Here is a 16,441-nt window from a genome sequence, read left to right as displayed (position 1 = left end):
TCTTGGGTTGTTCAGTGGAAAAGAGAGAAAGAATCTGGGATCTTTTCTAAGGAATTCAAAATGTGTGTATTTTCTCCCTCTGGTGCCCTGAATGTTAATAATTTTTATGTGTGTTTTTTTTCCTTCTTAGGACTGTGCACCAGCATTTAAACCAGGGATTGCTGTTAGGGAATACGGGCCCCAACGAACAGCCGCCTTCCATGGTGAAAGAGCACCATCTTGCTGTGGCCAGAGCTCTCTGGAGAAATTTCTTTCCCCACTTGAAGAGCCAGAGGCTGTTGCAGACCCCTCCTCCACAGCTTGCAGATACAGCTGCAGGTTTGTGCTGCACTCTTGCTCTCCTTCACTGGCCACCAGCACTCTTGCTTTGTATGTTCGTATTTTGATTTAGAAGATGGGGTTTAAGAGAGCAGCATTCGGTCTCCAAATGGTGGAGTCCTTTGGACGGGTACCATGTCTTGACACAAATGCGCAAGTGCACTTCTGAAGTGATCACCTGCTTAATATGGGACAGCTAGATCCTCAACCTTAGTGGCACTTTTTTTTCTTCTGTCAGTGCTACATTTGAAACATAAGCTGTAATCTTGAGCATGGTTATTGGGGGGTCACTTCAGTGTATTAAATTTGATGCATATTCTGTGTGCGTAAATGCGTTCACTCATTTCTCTTCTGCTTCCCCGGTGTCCCTCTCAGATTGTAGTAATATTCATTTTGTCAGTATCTTTTGCCATATACTTTACGTCAAACAGTGTTTCAAAGCTAGGTTAGCATTATGTGACAATCTCCTGATTTTGAAAACAGAAAAATGTGTACGCCAGAGTTTTGCACTGTAGGAGTGTCACTCAAAAACGTAACAGATGCTATAACACCTTGTGAGTAAACTGTAAGAGTTGTGATCCTTGACTTCATTGGAGCTATGCCCTGCTGATCGGACTTCTGTATTATGATATAATACCATTTCTTTCATGAAATTTCTATATGGTAATAATGCACATTTAAGTTTGACAAGGGTTGTGTCTAGCTATAACGGCACAGTGAATCTATTTAAATAATATTTGGAAGAGACAGATTTGAATTTAAATGTATTTTACCCCAGCGTGAATTAAGAACTAGTTTATGAGCTCTCAAAGACCCAGTCAATAATGGAAATGCATAAGGACCCTTGAACTTCAGTGGCTTTGCAATAATTAAGATATAATGGTAATGGGAAAGAACATTGCAGAAGGGGAATACCCTGCCACTTCTCGAGTATTTAATAGAAACCAAGCAAAAGACTAAGGCAGAACCTGTTGTTCTCTTGAAAAGTTCCATTTTTTTTGGTTGGGACAGAATCTCTCAGGAAGAATAGCTGAAATAACATGAATTATTTGATCTTGAATCTCATTTTTTAAAAATCAGGTTTCACTTTACTGGCTTTGGATTTGCCCAGCACATGTACATCAGATCTTCAACCCCAACCAGTCTTAGCCATGATGCAGTTGTTTGGATGGGATGATATGGTTTGCCCCCAGCTGGTTTCGAGATACCTAAGTCATCTGATAGAAAACAGGTGGGTGATGTGAAATAAAAGCATTCTTACTAGTTTTGTCAAGGTTTTTGCTACTCTTGTGTTTTGAACATTATTCTCCTTTCACCCCTTCTCTTGTGTTCTTTCATCTTGTCAAGTTTGGCAATGGGTGAGCCCTTGAGGAGTCAAATTTGGCACCATACTTGACTAGGGGGGCTGAATTGCAGTTTGAATTGTGAATTTATCCTCATATCCAATGTTACCAGTATGTGCTGTTTGATAAATGTATGTCTAAGTACACTGCCCAAGGGAGGTGGAGAGGAGGTTCTAGGTCAGTGGTTTCCATACTTATCATGGTCACAGCGCCCTTTTTTCTCAGTGGCCTCTTCTTCCCAGCTCTCCCGGGCACATAATAATAATAATAATAACAGGTATTTATATACCGCCTTTCTTGGCCTTTATTCAAGACTTTATTCAAGGTGGTTTACACAGGCAGGCTTTATTAAAACCCTATTAAATAGGGATTTTTACAATTTCAAAGAAGGTTCTTTCTTTCAAGAACATTCAAGGTGTTTCATTCCGATCTGGCTTCACATTCTGGCCTCCATCCTCCCACACTCAGAGCAGATGGAATTGCTCGACTTCAGTTTGTCAGCTGCTCCAAGGTCGCACGGTGCCGGTGGCCTCGAACTGGCGACCTTGTGGATGTTATCTTCAGGCAGACGGAGGCTCTACCCTCTAGACCAGACCTCCTGCCCAACATTTCATGCAACTGTTCTTGCGCAATTCAAGATGGTGGTGCCCAGGAAGAAGAAGATGCTGGGGACATCCTATGGTGCCCCTGTGAGTTGAGCACAGTGTACAATTTGGGAATCACTGTTCTAGGGTGTTGTATAACTGAAAATAATTATACAATTGGAACTTTTGACAAATAAATGAATGTACTTGCAATCTTTGACTGAAACTGAAATTGCTACTTGGGCTTATTTAAGATGGTTCGAACCTAATGAAATTCTTAACTACATTTTTTTTTAAAATAATGTCTCTATCTTTGTGCCATATCAAAAGCTGCTTTTGAATCTCCTCTGTGAAGCTCCCAAGTCTAAAGTCTTCTTGGGCTCACAACCCTGCCGGCGAGCATCATTGTTCTTTGGACCATGGCCTTCAAAAGTCATTATATTCTCTCTTTCTCCACTGTAGCATTCTATATTCATACAGTGGCATTAGTTACTTCCATGTTTCTGTTTGAATGTGGTAGTACCAGCCAGAATTCCATAGCTCTTGACATTGTACAACCCATTTGGGAAAGGTTTGCATGATTGTCAGATCTTAGTGTGGCTCCAAAACAGTTCATGATACATTGTTTTGAATGGCATAAATAAGACTGTGCTGGACGTGTATCTGTCATGCATAGTCACCTTGGTATACTGCCTGAGGGCACTGGTTAAACTAAATACCAACAAGATCCCTTCCACCCTGCTGGCTTTGTAAGTGATTAAACCGGAAGATGTGGGAAGAGACATAGAGTCAACATGTAGCAAGTTGTCCAGGATTGTTCATATCTATGTGACTTTTTTGTCTTGCCCCAGTGACATAGTTTGCAGTCATAGCTAATGATTTTACTTAGGCCTGCAAGCTTTGTACTAGTTTTCAGTTCTCTTTGGTATTTTGTTAGATATTCATTTTTCCTTGTCATATCCCTTTTATTCAGAATGTACCTTTGTATAATCCTCTTGCAACAAATACAGGTGATCCCAGTATTGTTTACAAAGATTAAGATCTTCCAGTTGCATAACAAATGTCCTATCAGTTTTCCCTCAAAGTAATTCCTCTACAATGTATTTCTGTAAAACTCCATGCTGAAGTAACTTCATTTTAGGAACAGTTGTTACTGGTTCCTGTTCTCAGAATGCAGATGAATTGTTACACTAGTGCAGGGGTGCCCAAACCCCAGCCCTGGGGCCATATGCGGCCCTCGAGGCCTCTCAATGTGGCCCTCAGGGAGCCCCCAGTCTCCAATGAGCCTCTGGCCCTCTGGAGATTTGTTGGCCTGATGCAACTGCTCTCAGCATGAGGGCAACCTTTTGACCTCTTGCGTGAGCTGTGGGATGAGGGCTCCCTCCACTGCTTGTTGTTTCACGTCTGTGATGCAGCAGCGGCAGCAAAAGAAAGGCCAGCCTTGCTTTGTGCAAGGCCTTTTATAGGCCTTGAGCTGTTGCAAGACATTCATTCATATAAGTTCAACTTTAATATATTCATTTATGTATACTTATGTAAATTAATTCTTTTTCCCCCCAGTCCCTGACACAGTGTCAGAGAGATTATGTGGCTCTCCTGCCAAAAACTTTGGACACTCCTGCACTAGTGTATATGTCCAGGTACAACTTGGACATGAACCTTCTCTGGACAGCAATCTCTGTAGGGTTTAAAAGAGCCCTATTGCTTCACTCCTCCACATATGAGTCTTGACTTCAGTGCACATGCAGAAACAGTGACATACAATATTATGGTGCATGGAAGGCCTGGGCCTGTCTCATATGTCTGTTGCTGTTCAAGTTAGAAAGATCTGTCCCTGCACGGGACAGGATAGTATATGTCACACTGTATATCCGTTCATTTTCCCAGTTTCTACATAGGCAGAGGAACTTGTGTAGACTTTTCACATTATCCTGCAGGTTGAGCTGCACATGATGAGAAAAAGCTGTTGGGCTCCAATAGTATTTTATTCTTGATGTTTTAGCATCAGCATCATGCAGACCAGTATGGGGGAAGGACATGATCATGTATGGTGTCTTGTGCCTCAGTTGTTCTAAGACCTTCACCAGAAAATGGCATAGAGAACAGTTCACAATTGTTTGGTCTTTTACAGTTGAGAATGCAACCATCCGTCCGTGTGTGTCCCACTGAAATTGTATAAAAAGAGGATCAAAGGAAGCCTTTCAGCAACTTTCTTTAATTATTTCTTATAGCGCATTGTCTGAAATACTTATGGGTGCGGGCCATACATCGTACCAATCCTTGTTGATTCGGTCTTGGTTGAGATGCGTTTTGCAAATGTTTATCTATCACCCTCCTGACGCTTTAGTCGTTACAGATGTTGAGCGAGCAGCTGGTAAGTTCATTTCTCATACAGTAGTAGCTATAGTGATGATTTTATATTTGAAAAAAAATTCCCAACTTTTTCAAAATGTGCATGTATTCCCATTTCCTTTTGCTTAATTAACTGTTTCTTTATACTTGAGGTTTTGCCTTGTTCGTAAACGATGAATTGCTTCATAAAAAAAGATAAGTGCTTATTTCTGTGAAAGCAAAGAAATGTTGCCAAGCTATATTTCCAAGTGTCTTTTTTTCTTTTAAAGGGCTCTGTTAAAACTGAAGTTTAATAAGTGGAAATCATGACATAAATGCCACAAACGGAAAACTAATTTATGTAGGGTTCTGCTTTTTTGTTGCTCATTAGAAAGGATATTTTTAACTGATTTTTTTTTTTGGTCTTTTGTTTACTGCTGCCCATTTCACAGTCCAATCTTATGGGCTGAAGCCACAGTGGAACATGCATTCCGGTGGCAGCAGCTGCTGAAAAGCAGCCATAAAGTGCCTTCTGTCAGTATACTGAGTAGAGTGCTGCTAGGGTGATGGCAGGAAGGCCAGAGCCTTCCTGCACATGTCACCAGAGTACCAGCCACCTGCCGAGGAAGGTAAGATGGCTGGAGAGTGTGAGGGGAGAGCAAAACTGAATGGGGGGTGTAATGGTGGGGAGGCTGCAGAAGTGCGTGGATCCGGTAGCGATGGCACCTGATCCTATCTTCCTTTTCTGTAACCTCCTCATTCCCTTTCTCTCCTTGGACTTGCACTAGCGAAATTGCTAGTACAGGAGACCCACTGTGGAGTGGAATGCTTATGCAGGAGTAAGGGGATTTAGATGCTCTTTCCCCTCTAAAACCTCCTCATCTCCTCCTCACCAGTGAGGGAGAGAGGATAGGACTGAGCTATAAGTGAAGTATCCCATCACTAATTCTGATTAATCTCCCTGTTTCACCTACAAACATGAATTGAAAGATAGAGAGAGAGAGAGTGTGTGTGTGTGTGTGTGTGTGTGTGAGGGAGAGGGAGAGTTGGTGATGTTAAAACCACAGATCTGGTTTTAACAACAAAAGACTGATTAAAATGTGTAAAAGGGTAGCTACTTTACATCAGGTGACATTTTGAATATTCACTGTGACTTGTTCAGTAATGGAAGTGTATCAGCCCAGATATAGACTGGGCTGCTCTTGACCTGTTTAATGTTAATGAAGAATGGCAATAACCAGGAGCAAAAAGACATGAAAGCATCTGGAGTAGCTTATGTTCCCTAGAAACTTCTAGCAATGAAAAGGAGAGTGAGGCTTTTTGTGTCGTAGTGCGCAATCCAGAGTGCTCGTTGTGGTGGTGCAGGCTGCCTGCACTGGCCTAGGAGTGCCTCAAACATGCTGTAAAACTTGTTTGCGTCTCCTTAAGAGCAAGCTGGAACAGTGCAGGAGCCCATACCACCCCATGGATGTGCTCTCAGACAGGGTACGTTCACACGGGCCAAGATATGCAGGCTCAGGAGGTGGGAGAATAGGCAGGAGGGTAGAACAGAGGCAGGGAGGAGTTTTTTTGGTGCAGGGGAGGGTTGTCCAGGAGGCAGATGGGGGTGGGATCAGCCGTGGCAGCACAGGCCAAATCCTAACCCCTTTCCCTGGCCCAATCGGCCTTACATGGGCTGCTTGGATTTGCACTAGTGAAACCACTGGCACAGATCCAAGTAGCTCCATTGGGCTGGCTGGGACATTGCTTGGGGTGAGAGGAAAATTATCCCCTTACACTGAGTTGCTCTCCAGCCGGCACCTACCTTGCACTGGATACTGGATAGGCCACTCAACCTGGCTGTTTCAGCACAAGTTAGGATTGGGCTGTTAATTATCTTTCAGGGCATCTTCTAATTTCAGAGACATTTGCGTTAAAAACATTGTATGATTTTTCTTTATGTTCTTCATGGAAAAGACTCATGTCAGATTCTTCTGTATTCTCTGGTAATAAATAGGTAAGGCTTATATGGAGCAACTGACAGAACTCACAAGATTGATATTTAGATTACCAGAAGTCAGAGTTATCTTCTCAAAAGCTCATATTGATGAGTCACTGTACAAACAAGATCCTAAGGATGCTGCTTTTCAGTTTATTAAGGTATAGTATTTCCTATAAATACCAATTCTGGGAGACTGAAGAGATTTAAAGGTCCATGTAGAAAGTTGAAGACGTACTTATTTGTCACATTTCAACCTGAGGTTGACCAAGTATCATTCATTCTCTACCTTGTCTCCTACATACTTTCATCCCCTCAGGCCGTTGGTAAAAATTACAGTGGCCTTCAGACGTTGTCAGAAAAATCTGCCATGGTAACAAAGGCACTGGAGTACCTGGGTGATGTTTTGAAATATGTAAAGCCCTACTTGATAAAGAAAGGACCTGCCGAAGGACTGCATCTCACCTATTGGATTATGGGTAATTATTATAGCCAATACTCATCTTCAGGTTTGAGTAAATTAATACAGAAAATGACTAAAGCCTGAATAGGAGTTGTACTTTCAGAAAACTTGCTTCTTTGATTACCTTGCTCACTGGCAATTCAAGATAAAACTAATGGAAAGAAACCCGCTTTAAAAGACCTTCCTTTAAACCTGCTTTAAAGACCTGCTTTAAAAGACCTTTAAAAGACTGAGGAATTTAGTCTTGTGTGGAGTGCTTCCATTGATTGTATTTAAGTAGTGCCATCTTTCCTGCCTAACAAGAATCTGTGACCTTAATGGAGATTCCCTTGTGGCAGCTTCATAATGTAGTGTTTAATTAATATAATCAGGGATGCTAGGATTCTGGGTTTCCCCTGGAAGCAACGCACTTATGATGCTTGGCCCCAGGCAAGGAACAGGCCCCTAATGAGGAACAGAGGCAAGGAGAGGAAGTGTATTCTGTTTCCCATTCATAAATCTCTCTCCCCCTACTTGCTTCGATGTGTGTACTTTCATACATACATATGTAGCCTTAAGTGTGTGCAGTATGCACATACGTATTCTTTAAAAATGGGCCCCTAGTAGGTCACAACCCATCCGTTTGAGAACCAGTGTCCTAGGCACATGTGCAGATTTTTCACTCTCCTTTTTCTCCAAGAAACCTCTCATACCAACACAAATTGTCAGGGTTTTAGCACATGTTCTGTTCCTCTGCAATATCTCTGGCTCTCATTCGAAACAGCAATCTGTGTGCATATATACAGCTCTATGAATGAGCAAGTGTGTATTTGAGGATGTGCATACATGCATTCTCCTTTAAGAGGAATGTTGCAGAAATTGGCAGCAACATGATTGGGATGATTGTGCTGCCACTGGGGAGGGTTGTGTTTTTCCAACTTACTTGGGGGTTTCTAAGGCTCTCCGGAGGGTGTGGGGAGCCTGTGACCCCCTCTGCAGCCCTCCCTGATGCTTCCAAGTCCTGTAAAAAAAAAAACCACTTCTTGTTTTTGCCGCAAAACCAGAAGTGGTTTTTTCTTTTTTTACAGGGATCGGAAGCCTCAGGGAGGGCTGCAGAGGGCGTCCAGGCTCCCCAGCCCTATCAGAGATCCTTAGTGGCCCCCAGGTGAGTGAATAAGCCCCTCCCTGCCTGGCAGCAGCACAATCACCCCAATCGTTTTGTTTTTACCTGCCCCTCCCCTCCCCAGCAAATACTTACAGGGTTCCTAAAGTTCGAGTAAGTCTTTGGGAACAGCTGGTTGAGGGTGACTGTAGCACTAGATGGGTATTGCCTTGCTCTAGAGGGCATGGCTTGTGGGCACCTGGTAAATCTACTTTGCTGAAGCAGGTCTGGATTTGGTTAGGGCCTGGAAGCTCCACGTACATTGCATGCATTTAGAGAAGTGGGATAAATGTAATAAATCAATAAATTCTGGGAAAAGTGGTGGGGCAAGGAACTCCATGCTCAGATGCAGATGCAGGGTTAAAGCTGCTCTTACATACATATGAAGGTCTCCTGCATTGTTGTTAAATATAATTAGTAGTAGTAATGGATTTCTTTTGACTCTCAAAAGCTGGTGGTATGAAAAATATATATTTTTTTAATATTTAATTGATGGTAGTAACCTTGATTATTTTGTTTCCATTGGACTAAACCAATCTCAACTTTCTGCTTTCAGATATTGTCCTTGCACTATTGTCAGACAACAGTGCTTTTAAGCTCTTAAATGGCTTAGAGTAAATGACAGTGGTAAGGACCATTGGGCATAGCAGTCTGGGTCAAAGGGAGCAGTTTTATTTCAGGTATTCTTGTGGAGCAGTTGGGGGGAAAAGAGACTACAGCACTGCTGGAGCTATTGCTAAGTGCTTGCTCTCTTTCTTGGTTGTTTACGTTCCACTCCACAAAATCAAAGTACTTGCTTGTATTTTCAGGGTTGATAGGTTGACTTGTACACATTAACTTCTGTAAAAGCCTATTTTTTGTTGTCTTCCATTATTTTCTATTAGTTTGAAGATATTTCTTTCATACCTATCTGTCTAGGATTTTTCTTTTCTTTTTGTTTGAAGAAAAAAATTTCTCTTTCATTGTGTACAATAGGTAGCCTGAAACAATATAGCATATAACTAAAAATGTATTTTTAACTCTGCAAATGAACCCAGTGAGATTTTGTGGGCATAATTCAGTAAAAACTTAAATCCCTCAAGGTCCACCTGAAAACCATGGGGTGCGATTTATAACCCTCTTCATTTGAATTCCCCCCCCCCCCCCGGTTGTAAGATTGCAAACTTGCATTGAGGTTCTAGCCAAGAAGACTTTTCTATCTAGTCTTCATAGCAAGGGATCATGCTCAATGGCATAGGTAAGGGGTGGCAGGGGAGTTAATTGCCCTGGGTACCATACCTTGAAGGGAGGAAAACCTATATCCCTGACAGCAGACCCAAGGCAAAAAGAAATCCAGCCTTCTGACACTCGAGGAGGATATGCAGCCTCTCCATATCTCAGAAGGCTTTTTGGAGGCCTTAGAAAGGCACTGCCAGTATGGGAAGTGTTTTAAAAATGTTGTGTCCCTGGGTGCCAGATACTTTAACTACACCACTGATCATAATCTAGTGTTCTCCCTCTAGGTAACCATAGGTTATTGCATGAACAGTGGCAATAGGATGACCTCGATATTTTCTTCTCCCTCACTGCGCATTTATGTGGTAGATAATTGTTTTCCAGCAGTTTATATAGGTAGTGGATCGAGCACCAAAACATGCTAGGAGCCTCTGTATTGCTAGGAAACCACAGAACCATGGTATCCTGCGAAAGACAAGCTCTGGAAAAATACTCTTGACTCTGTAGGGACTTGGAAGTGGTGCGTTTCCTTCCTGTTTCCATGGGATGGGGATACAAAGGTGCAAATGTTAGGACCAATCAGTTTTCCAGTGCTGGTGCATCCTGTGGTGGAGAGGCAGTAAATGGGACCTTCTTCTTAAGGTATGGAAACATGTGTTCCTTTACCATAGGTCTGCATTGTGGCTACATTGAAACTGGAAAGTTGGATAGAACTGGGCCCTAAATCATTGAGCAAAAATTATATTGACATAAAGAAGTATGTGATGTAGCAGCAGTATCTCTCTCAAAACTGGTGCTACCATCAAAGTCAGCGTTCTTGCCCTCTCACAGTGACTGTTTTGAAGCTTGTTTAAACGTGAGGAGAAGATGATGGTTTATCTCTATAATACCATCAGTGTACGTAGTGCTTTACACAGGAAGAGAGGAAAGGGCCCTGACCCAAGAGGTTTACAAGACAGACACAAGGGAACACCAGAGAACAAGGGGAAGAGTGACAACAGAGTTAACAGGGGAAGAGTTTTAAGAAGGAAACAGAGCAGGCGTCACACAGCTGTTCAGAGAGGCGGTTCCCAGTGTGATTTGCTGCAATGGGCAAAGTTGTTTGAGGGACGAGGACAGTTGAGATGCAGGAGCTGGAGTTTTGCTTCATGCCTGTTTTGACCCACAGTTGCTAACTCTCATTTTGCAGTGCTGTGAATGGACCCCCACTGTTTCCAGGTTGACTAAGTGGCCTGTATGAAAATGAGACACTTTGTTTCTACACTTGCCAAAGGGAAACTGCATGCTTAATTCTTCTCCCTTCCCCCCCCCCAATGCAATTTTACCTTTTGGGATTGATTTGTATTTAACAGGTTGCCTTGTGAAGTCCTGGACGCCCATATTGGCTACTTCCAAAGCACAGCAACTCCTGTTCCGCATTATAGATTGCTTGCTTTTGCCCCATGCTGTGCTCCAGCAAGACAAAGGGCTGCCTGCTGCGATGTCATCTGCCATTCGAGAGAATCTTCCCCTCTTCCTTCAGGTACATGTGTTTTATATGTTAAGATAGTTACCAATGGACAAGTGAACCTTTGAGAAACTAATGCCTCTCGGTGGCATTTTTATGGACTGTTAAGCAGTTGATCATAAACAACTCAGTCATGGATTTGGTGGTTCAAAGATGTATATTTTTAAGGCTGTTTTTAGGCTAAGACTTCAGTTGAGAAGTAACTTACTTTCTGGCATCTCTCACTGATAACACTTTATTAAGGTTACAGTGCTATGAATGTCTACTCAGAAGTAAGTTTACACTTACTTCAGTGGAACTTACTCCATTGTAACTGTGTATAGAATTGAAGCCTCAGGGCCCAATCGTATCCAACTTTCCGGTACTGATGCAACCACAGTTTAGCACACCCCATTGGTACAGCTGTATCACCACTGGAATGTTGTATAGGATTGGGCCCTCGGTTGTTTTGGAACTTTATTTAAGGAAATAACTGAGGTCTTCACTTCAGGCAAATGAGACAAAAGTATTATGAAAGCACACAGATACTTACTTTGAATAAAGATTTGCCCCTGTGAATTTTGGTTTTGCTCTGTCTTGTCAAGAATTTTCAGTTATGATAGTGGAACAATGAGATTATCAAGTTTGTTATTTATATTGTAGATCAGATTTTCTTTTTGTTCCCTTCTTTAAGAGGTAGTACATAAAGAGCTACTTAAGTATCTAGTCTGCTTAAAACAGCTGGGAAATATCTGGTGGAAGTTTAACGTAGAGTTTGTGGTGACCTTGAAAATCAGATTATGATGGATGGCATAATAAGATTAGTATGAATAGGCTGTTACTTAGAAGTAACATGTTTGAAGTAGAGCCCACAAGAAGTGTTGAAAAAGGTAGCTTCATTTCTGGGGAAAGCTGAAATCTCCATGCAGTATTTAATAATCGACTGGTCCATAAAATCACCAATCTTTTGTTTTCGTATTTGATTCCAAACATATATAAACAATTTTGGTATGGATTATTGCAGCTATATGACATTAAAGAGGTTATTGCTTGTTAAAGTATACTTCTGCTAATCCACATGCCTGCCAGCATATTCTTTTTCCTTTGTTACTGATGCCTGACCATTGAGCTAGTGTGAATTCCAAAGATGAGTCTCTTTGAATTCTCTAGTAATAACGACCCCTTATGACAGGAGACTCATGATTTACCTCCCTTCCTGCCAATCTGGGAAGTGCTCTCAAAGAAATGTGTTTATACAGATAGGAGGGAAAAATGCATAGAAACAACAAAAAGTCACGGACAGAAAACTGCCTCAACTCTAGAAAAAGAAAAAGAAAAACCAACCAAAACCACTGAGCTTCCTGTAAGAAAAATGCCCAAAAATGAATACTGAAAGGCTAACCTAGGAATGGAATGGCTGCCAACTGACAATGTTATGCAGCATCGGTAATAATATGTAATATCTGTGTTCATATAATAGGTTTATGAAATGAAAAGGGGTTCCTACCTCATGTACCTCAGAACTTTGCAGTGAATAAGTTAATCGTACAAACTACCAGGGATGGCTATACAAAAGATTTCCTGGTGCAATATGCCTTCAGCTTTTGAGATTAAGAAGCAATTAACATCTAGAAGATGAATATTAGGACAAAGAATTCCTCTAGCTCCAGAAAGGCAGTTAGTACTGGGTTTAGTCGATCAGAGGCTTAATTGGAGCCATGGCATGCCCTCAAGAATCACTGTCCTGTGGGCTACTTTCGCACTTGCTACCAATATTTGTTTCATTTCATTAGGGTGTGTTTGCTCCTTTTATGAATTACTTATACCTAATTTGTCTTGCTGTATATTTACACGAGTGCATTCCCTGTCAAACTTGCCAAAAATTGCAAATCCCACAGGTTGTCATTCAAGCCAAGTAATTTACCTTGTGGCCCAGCATTCTGTCAAGCATTTGTTTTTCACATTTTTAACATTACTTACAAGGAAGCCGTTCCATGTTTACTTCTATAAGATTTAAAAAAAATTAATTTTGTCACTCTTAGGTTTTCTTTAAAAAAAAAAAATCTTACTGAGTTTCAGAAATAGAATGATGCTATTGAAAGTGTCATTATCACGGTTGAAGCTAGGGCTCTCCAAACCCCTCTCCATGGGCCTGATCCGGTGTTTGGAGATAGCCCGCACCCGTGTGAGCTGCGCTTACAGTTCTGCCATGCTGCTGCTCCTGGCACCCAGTCTCATCACAAGGACGCTCTGGGCAGTTGCGTCTGCCTGCAAAGCCTGCTGGGGCTACTGGCAATAGACAAGACTGCCTAGAGAGTCCTTGTGACAAGATTGGGTGCCAGGAGCAGCAGCAGCACGGTGGAACTGTAAGCACTGGCTGGAATGGGGAGGTCTTTTCAGCTGCACAGTTTGGAGGCTGCTGGTTTAGGCCGTGGTCATGATCATGCTACAGCTATCAGCCACCTTGAGCATTCATTTCTTATATTTTGCGTTCGGAATTGGCTTAGTTACATGATAGATGCTGATGAATTTCTCATTTTTATTAATTTTTTTAATGCATTTTCTTTTGCAGGGCTTGTCTTTTATATGTTGCCAGTCCCAGACTCAAGGTGCCTATTTGAACCAGTTGCTAGGGAACATTATTCAGCAGTATTTTGGGCGTTTTCTCCCTTCTTCACCTACAACTTTTCGATCTGGACAACACCCCATTCTGCTGACGATGTGCAGTTCTGCTACCAGCCCAGCATCCTTACATCTGTGGAAAACCACTGCGCAAGTCATTAGGTAAGGTCCAAGAAAAGGGAGAAAACATGTTTTTGACATTTAAATTTTCCATAGGTAGGGAAAGTTTTCTGCTACTTTTACAGTATAGAAAGAGAACTTGGACACTAGTAAAAAAGCTCTGACACAAAATACAGTTGAGTGGGTAGGTATATGCTAACTCAGTGTTGCACCCCCTGACTGACAGCACAATCCTAGGTATATCTACTCTGGAGTAAGTCCCATTGTGTTCAATGGAAAATGTGTATAGGATTGCAGCTTATGTGTTGTCTTGCACTGCCTGGCAGTGGCTCACCAGGATTTCAGACAAAGATTTTTGTGGGCCTCTCTAGGAATGCCTGGGATACAGCCTAAAACCTTCTGCATGCAAAGCAGGTGTTCAGTTACTGGTACATGGTCCTTTCCACAGATAGAACCCTCCTAACCTTCCCAAGCAGTTGCTGATCTCTTTAAAAAGCATCCCAAAGGCTGCAAGCCTTTGCAGGATTACAAAGATACAGGGAAGCTGGACTAGCTGGGCCCTGGGTCTGATCCAGCAGGGCTCTTCTTATGTTCTTATCCTATCCACACTTACTCAGGAGTAATCCCCAATTACTATCATTGTTAAAAGCATATATAGAGTAGCCTGTTACAAGTGCAGATCTGGAACATTTCTCCAAATACAGTCACATAGCTTGGTAGCATAAAGCCTAATATATTAAAAATAAAATACATATTGAAATTAATGGGGACCCACCTAAAATTGGCTCATGACCCACCTAATGGGTTCCAACCCACAGTTTGAGAAACTCTGGATTAGATGTACTGCATCTGAGGAGTGAGCAAATAGAAATAAATTGCCATGTATATGAAGTGATGGTGGTGTTTGTTATCCTTGTAGAATATCCTTGTAGAACAGTAAAAAAAACATTTACTGTTGGGTCCTTTCCTGATCTTTCTTCCAGTGAACATTACCTCCAGTTCAGAGGTCACACCCCTCCTCCTCGCCTAGCATCCGTGCTCGCTTTCATTCTTGAAGCACTTCAGAGGACCCAGAGCAGTGAACTGTGTGCCACTGAGCTGCTTCTCCCTCCTGTGCTGAAATGCCTCGCCTTGGTCAATGAACAGCAAGGTGAGCTTGGGAATTTAGCATTTTTTTTTCTTTGTTATATAGAAAAAAACTATACAGTCTCACCAGTGTACACTAAAGCATCAGCAAAAAGAATACATCTTATCTAAGGAGCTCGCGGTATGCAGAATATTCATTCATTCACACATACCAGTTAGCTGAGTCCTTGTAACCCTTCTAAAAATGCAGCTTATTTGGTCAAGATAACAATTAAAAGATCCCCTAACAATGTTTGTGTTTTTTTTTCCTGTTGCATTGAACTTGGCTCCAAAATGAACAGGCTGCAAACCCAGTAGTTTGCCTGTAGACTAGCTGAAACTAAAGGTTATTTTGACCAAGCAGTAGTGCTTTTGGAGTAGCTAGTAAGGTCATTTAACTAGGTGAAGTGTTGTCTAAATTGCCAAAGAGATCAGGCGAGAAGCACAAGAGTACTCGGTAGGATGAGCTTGAACAATAAAAGGAGATATGCTGTGACAGTATTCAGAGAGGGAGAACAATTGTGGGCAATTTCCATCAAGAATAGAATAAAAAGAAATAAGCGTCAGTCAAAGGAATTTGTTTGGTTTGTTTGTTAGGACAGATTTGCTGAATTAAGAAATTAAAAAAAAACTTTTCCTAGGGAAATTTGTGAAATATTTTTGCCCTTGGAAACTTTCTGGAAAATGTGGGGCAGGCTTCTACTTATAATGGACAATCTCTGTTGTACTTTTAGGGTGCTGTCAAGGCAATTTACAGGTCCAGCCTATTTATACACTGATTTTTTTATACACGGATTTGACTCAACACAAATGTCCCCTGCAAATGAGAAGGAATGTGCTGATCCCTGGAGAAGGGGAAAATGCACCCCTTTAAAATCAGTTTAAAAAACTGAACAGTCCTTTAACAATAGCCTCCTTAATGAGAGAGAGAGGGCAGCTGGCTGACAATCATCAATCCTTCTCCCTGAGCAAGGATTTTGAGCAAGGATTTTGAAAGAAAGGTGATAGCTTTGCATTGGTGAAGGGAGAGACTGTGTGAAGCTCTTGGAGGAGGACTGATTGATTGTCCTCTTAATGACTCTTATCTTAGAGTCAAAAGGTCAGCAAGGCTGTTTTTCAATCACCAGAGCAAAGAAACGTTTTTTAAATTGATTTGCTATAGTGCGTTTTTTGTCATTCAAGTGACTGCTTGGAATGGAACCCACACAAATAATTAGTCTCAACCTGTACTCTTTATTTACTCCTCTTTGCCAAACATGGCATTTTCTTCACTCCTGGAAGAGAATTGGTGATAGCTTACCCAGGGTGAGGAAAACTCATTGCTTGCCTTTAGTGAAAACTTAGATGGCCATCTGTTGGTACAGAGACATAAATCACGGACCACATGAATCTGTTTACTTAAACATTGTTTTGTTCACTGTTCTGCTTAGATGGGACACCTAAGGCTGCGTACAGAGCAGAAAACACATACAATTAAAACAACGCACTATTGAATAATGAAGTTACAGAGCTGTAATCTGTGTCTTGCAGCTTGTGTTTGAAGGGTCAGAGTTTAGGAAGTTGCATTAACCTCCCCTTATTCTCAGCACTGAACCTGGATGGCAACTGGGTCATTTTGGTTTGGTCCTACATAACATAAGAAGAACCCTGCTGGATCAGGCCCAGGGCCCATCTAGTTCAGTTTCTTGTATCTCAAAGTGGCCCACCAGATACCT

The 16,441-nt window shown here is 41.7% G+C and overlaps 1 protein-coding gene across 1 annotated transcript in view; it reads left to right on the top strand.

Moving 5' to 3' along the window:
* The window catches only part of MMS22L (MMS22 like, DNA repair protein), a 78,888-nt gene that overhangs the window by 56,686 nt on the left and 5,761 nt on the right, over positions 1–16,441 (top strand). Inside the window, exons 15-22 of the mRNA XM_066610120.1 lie at positions 131–318; positions 1,399–1,549; positions 4,477–4,619; positions 6,573–6,715; positions 6,874–7,033; positions 10,726–10,895; positions 13,432–13,643; positions 14,585–14,751. Of these exons, the coding sequence (XP_066466217.1) occupies positions 131–318; positions 1,399–1,549; positions 4,477–4,619; positions 6,573–6,715; positions 6,874–7,033; positions 10,726–10,895; positions 13,432–13,643; positions 14,585–14,751 (1,334 nt within the window). The remainder of the gene's footprint in view (positions 1–130; positions 319–1,398; positions 1,550–4,476; positions 4,620–6,572; positions 6,716–6,873; positions 7,034–10,725; positions 10,896–13,431; positions 13,644–14,584; positions 14,752–16,441) is intronic.

Source organism: Tiliqua scincoides, chromosome 1, assembly GCF_035046505.1.
Source record: "Tiliqua scincoides isolate rTilSci1 chromosome 1, rTilSci1.hap2, whole genome shotgun sequence".
NCBI classification, from domain to species: Eukaryota; Metazoa; Chordata; class Lepidosauria; order Squamata; family Scincidae; genus Tiliqua; species Tiliqua scincoides.
Note: the sequence above shows the minus strand (reverse complement) of the source record. Positions and strands in the feature narration are given on the sequence as shown.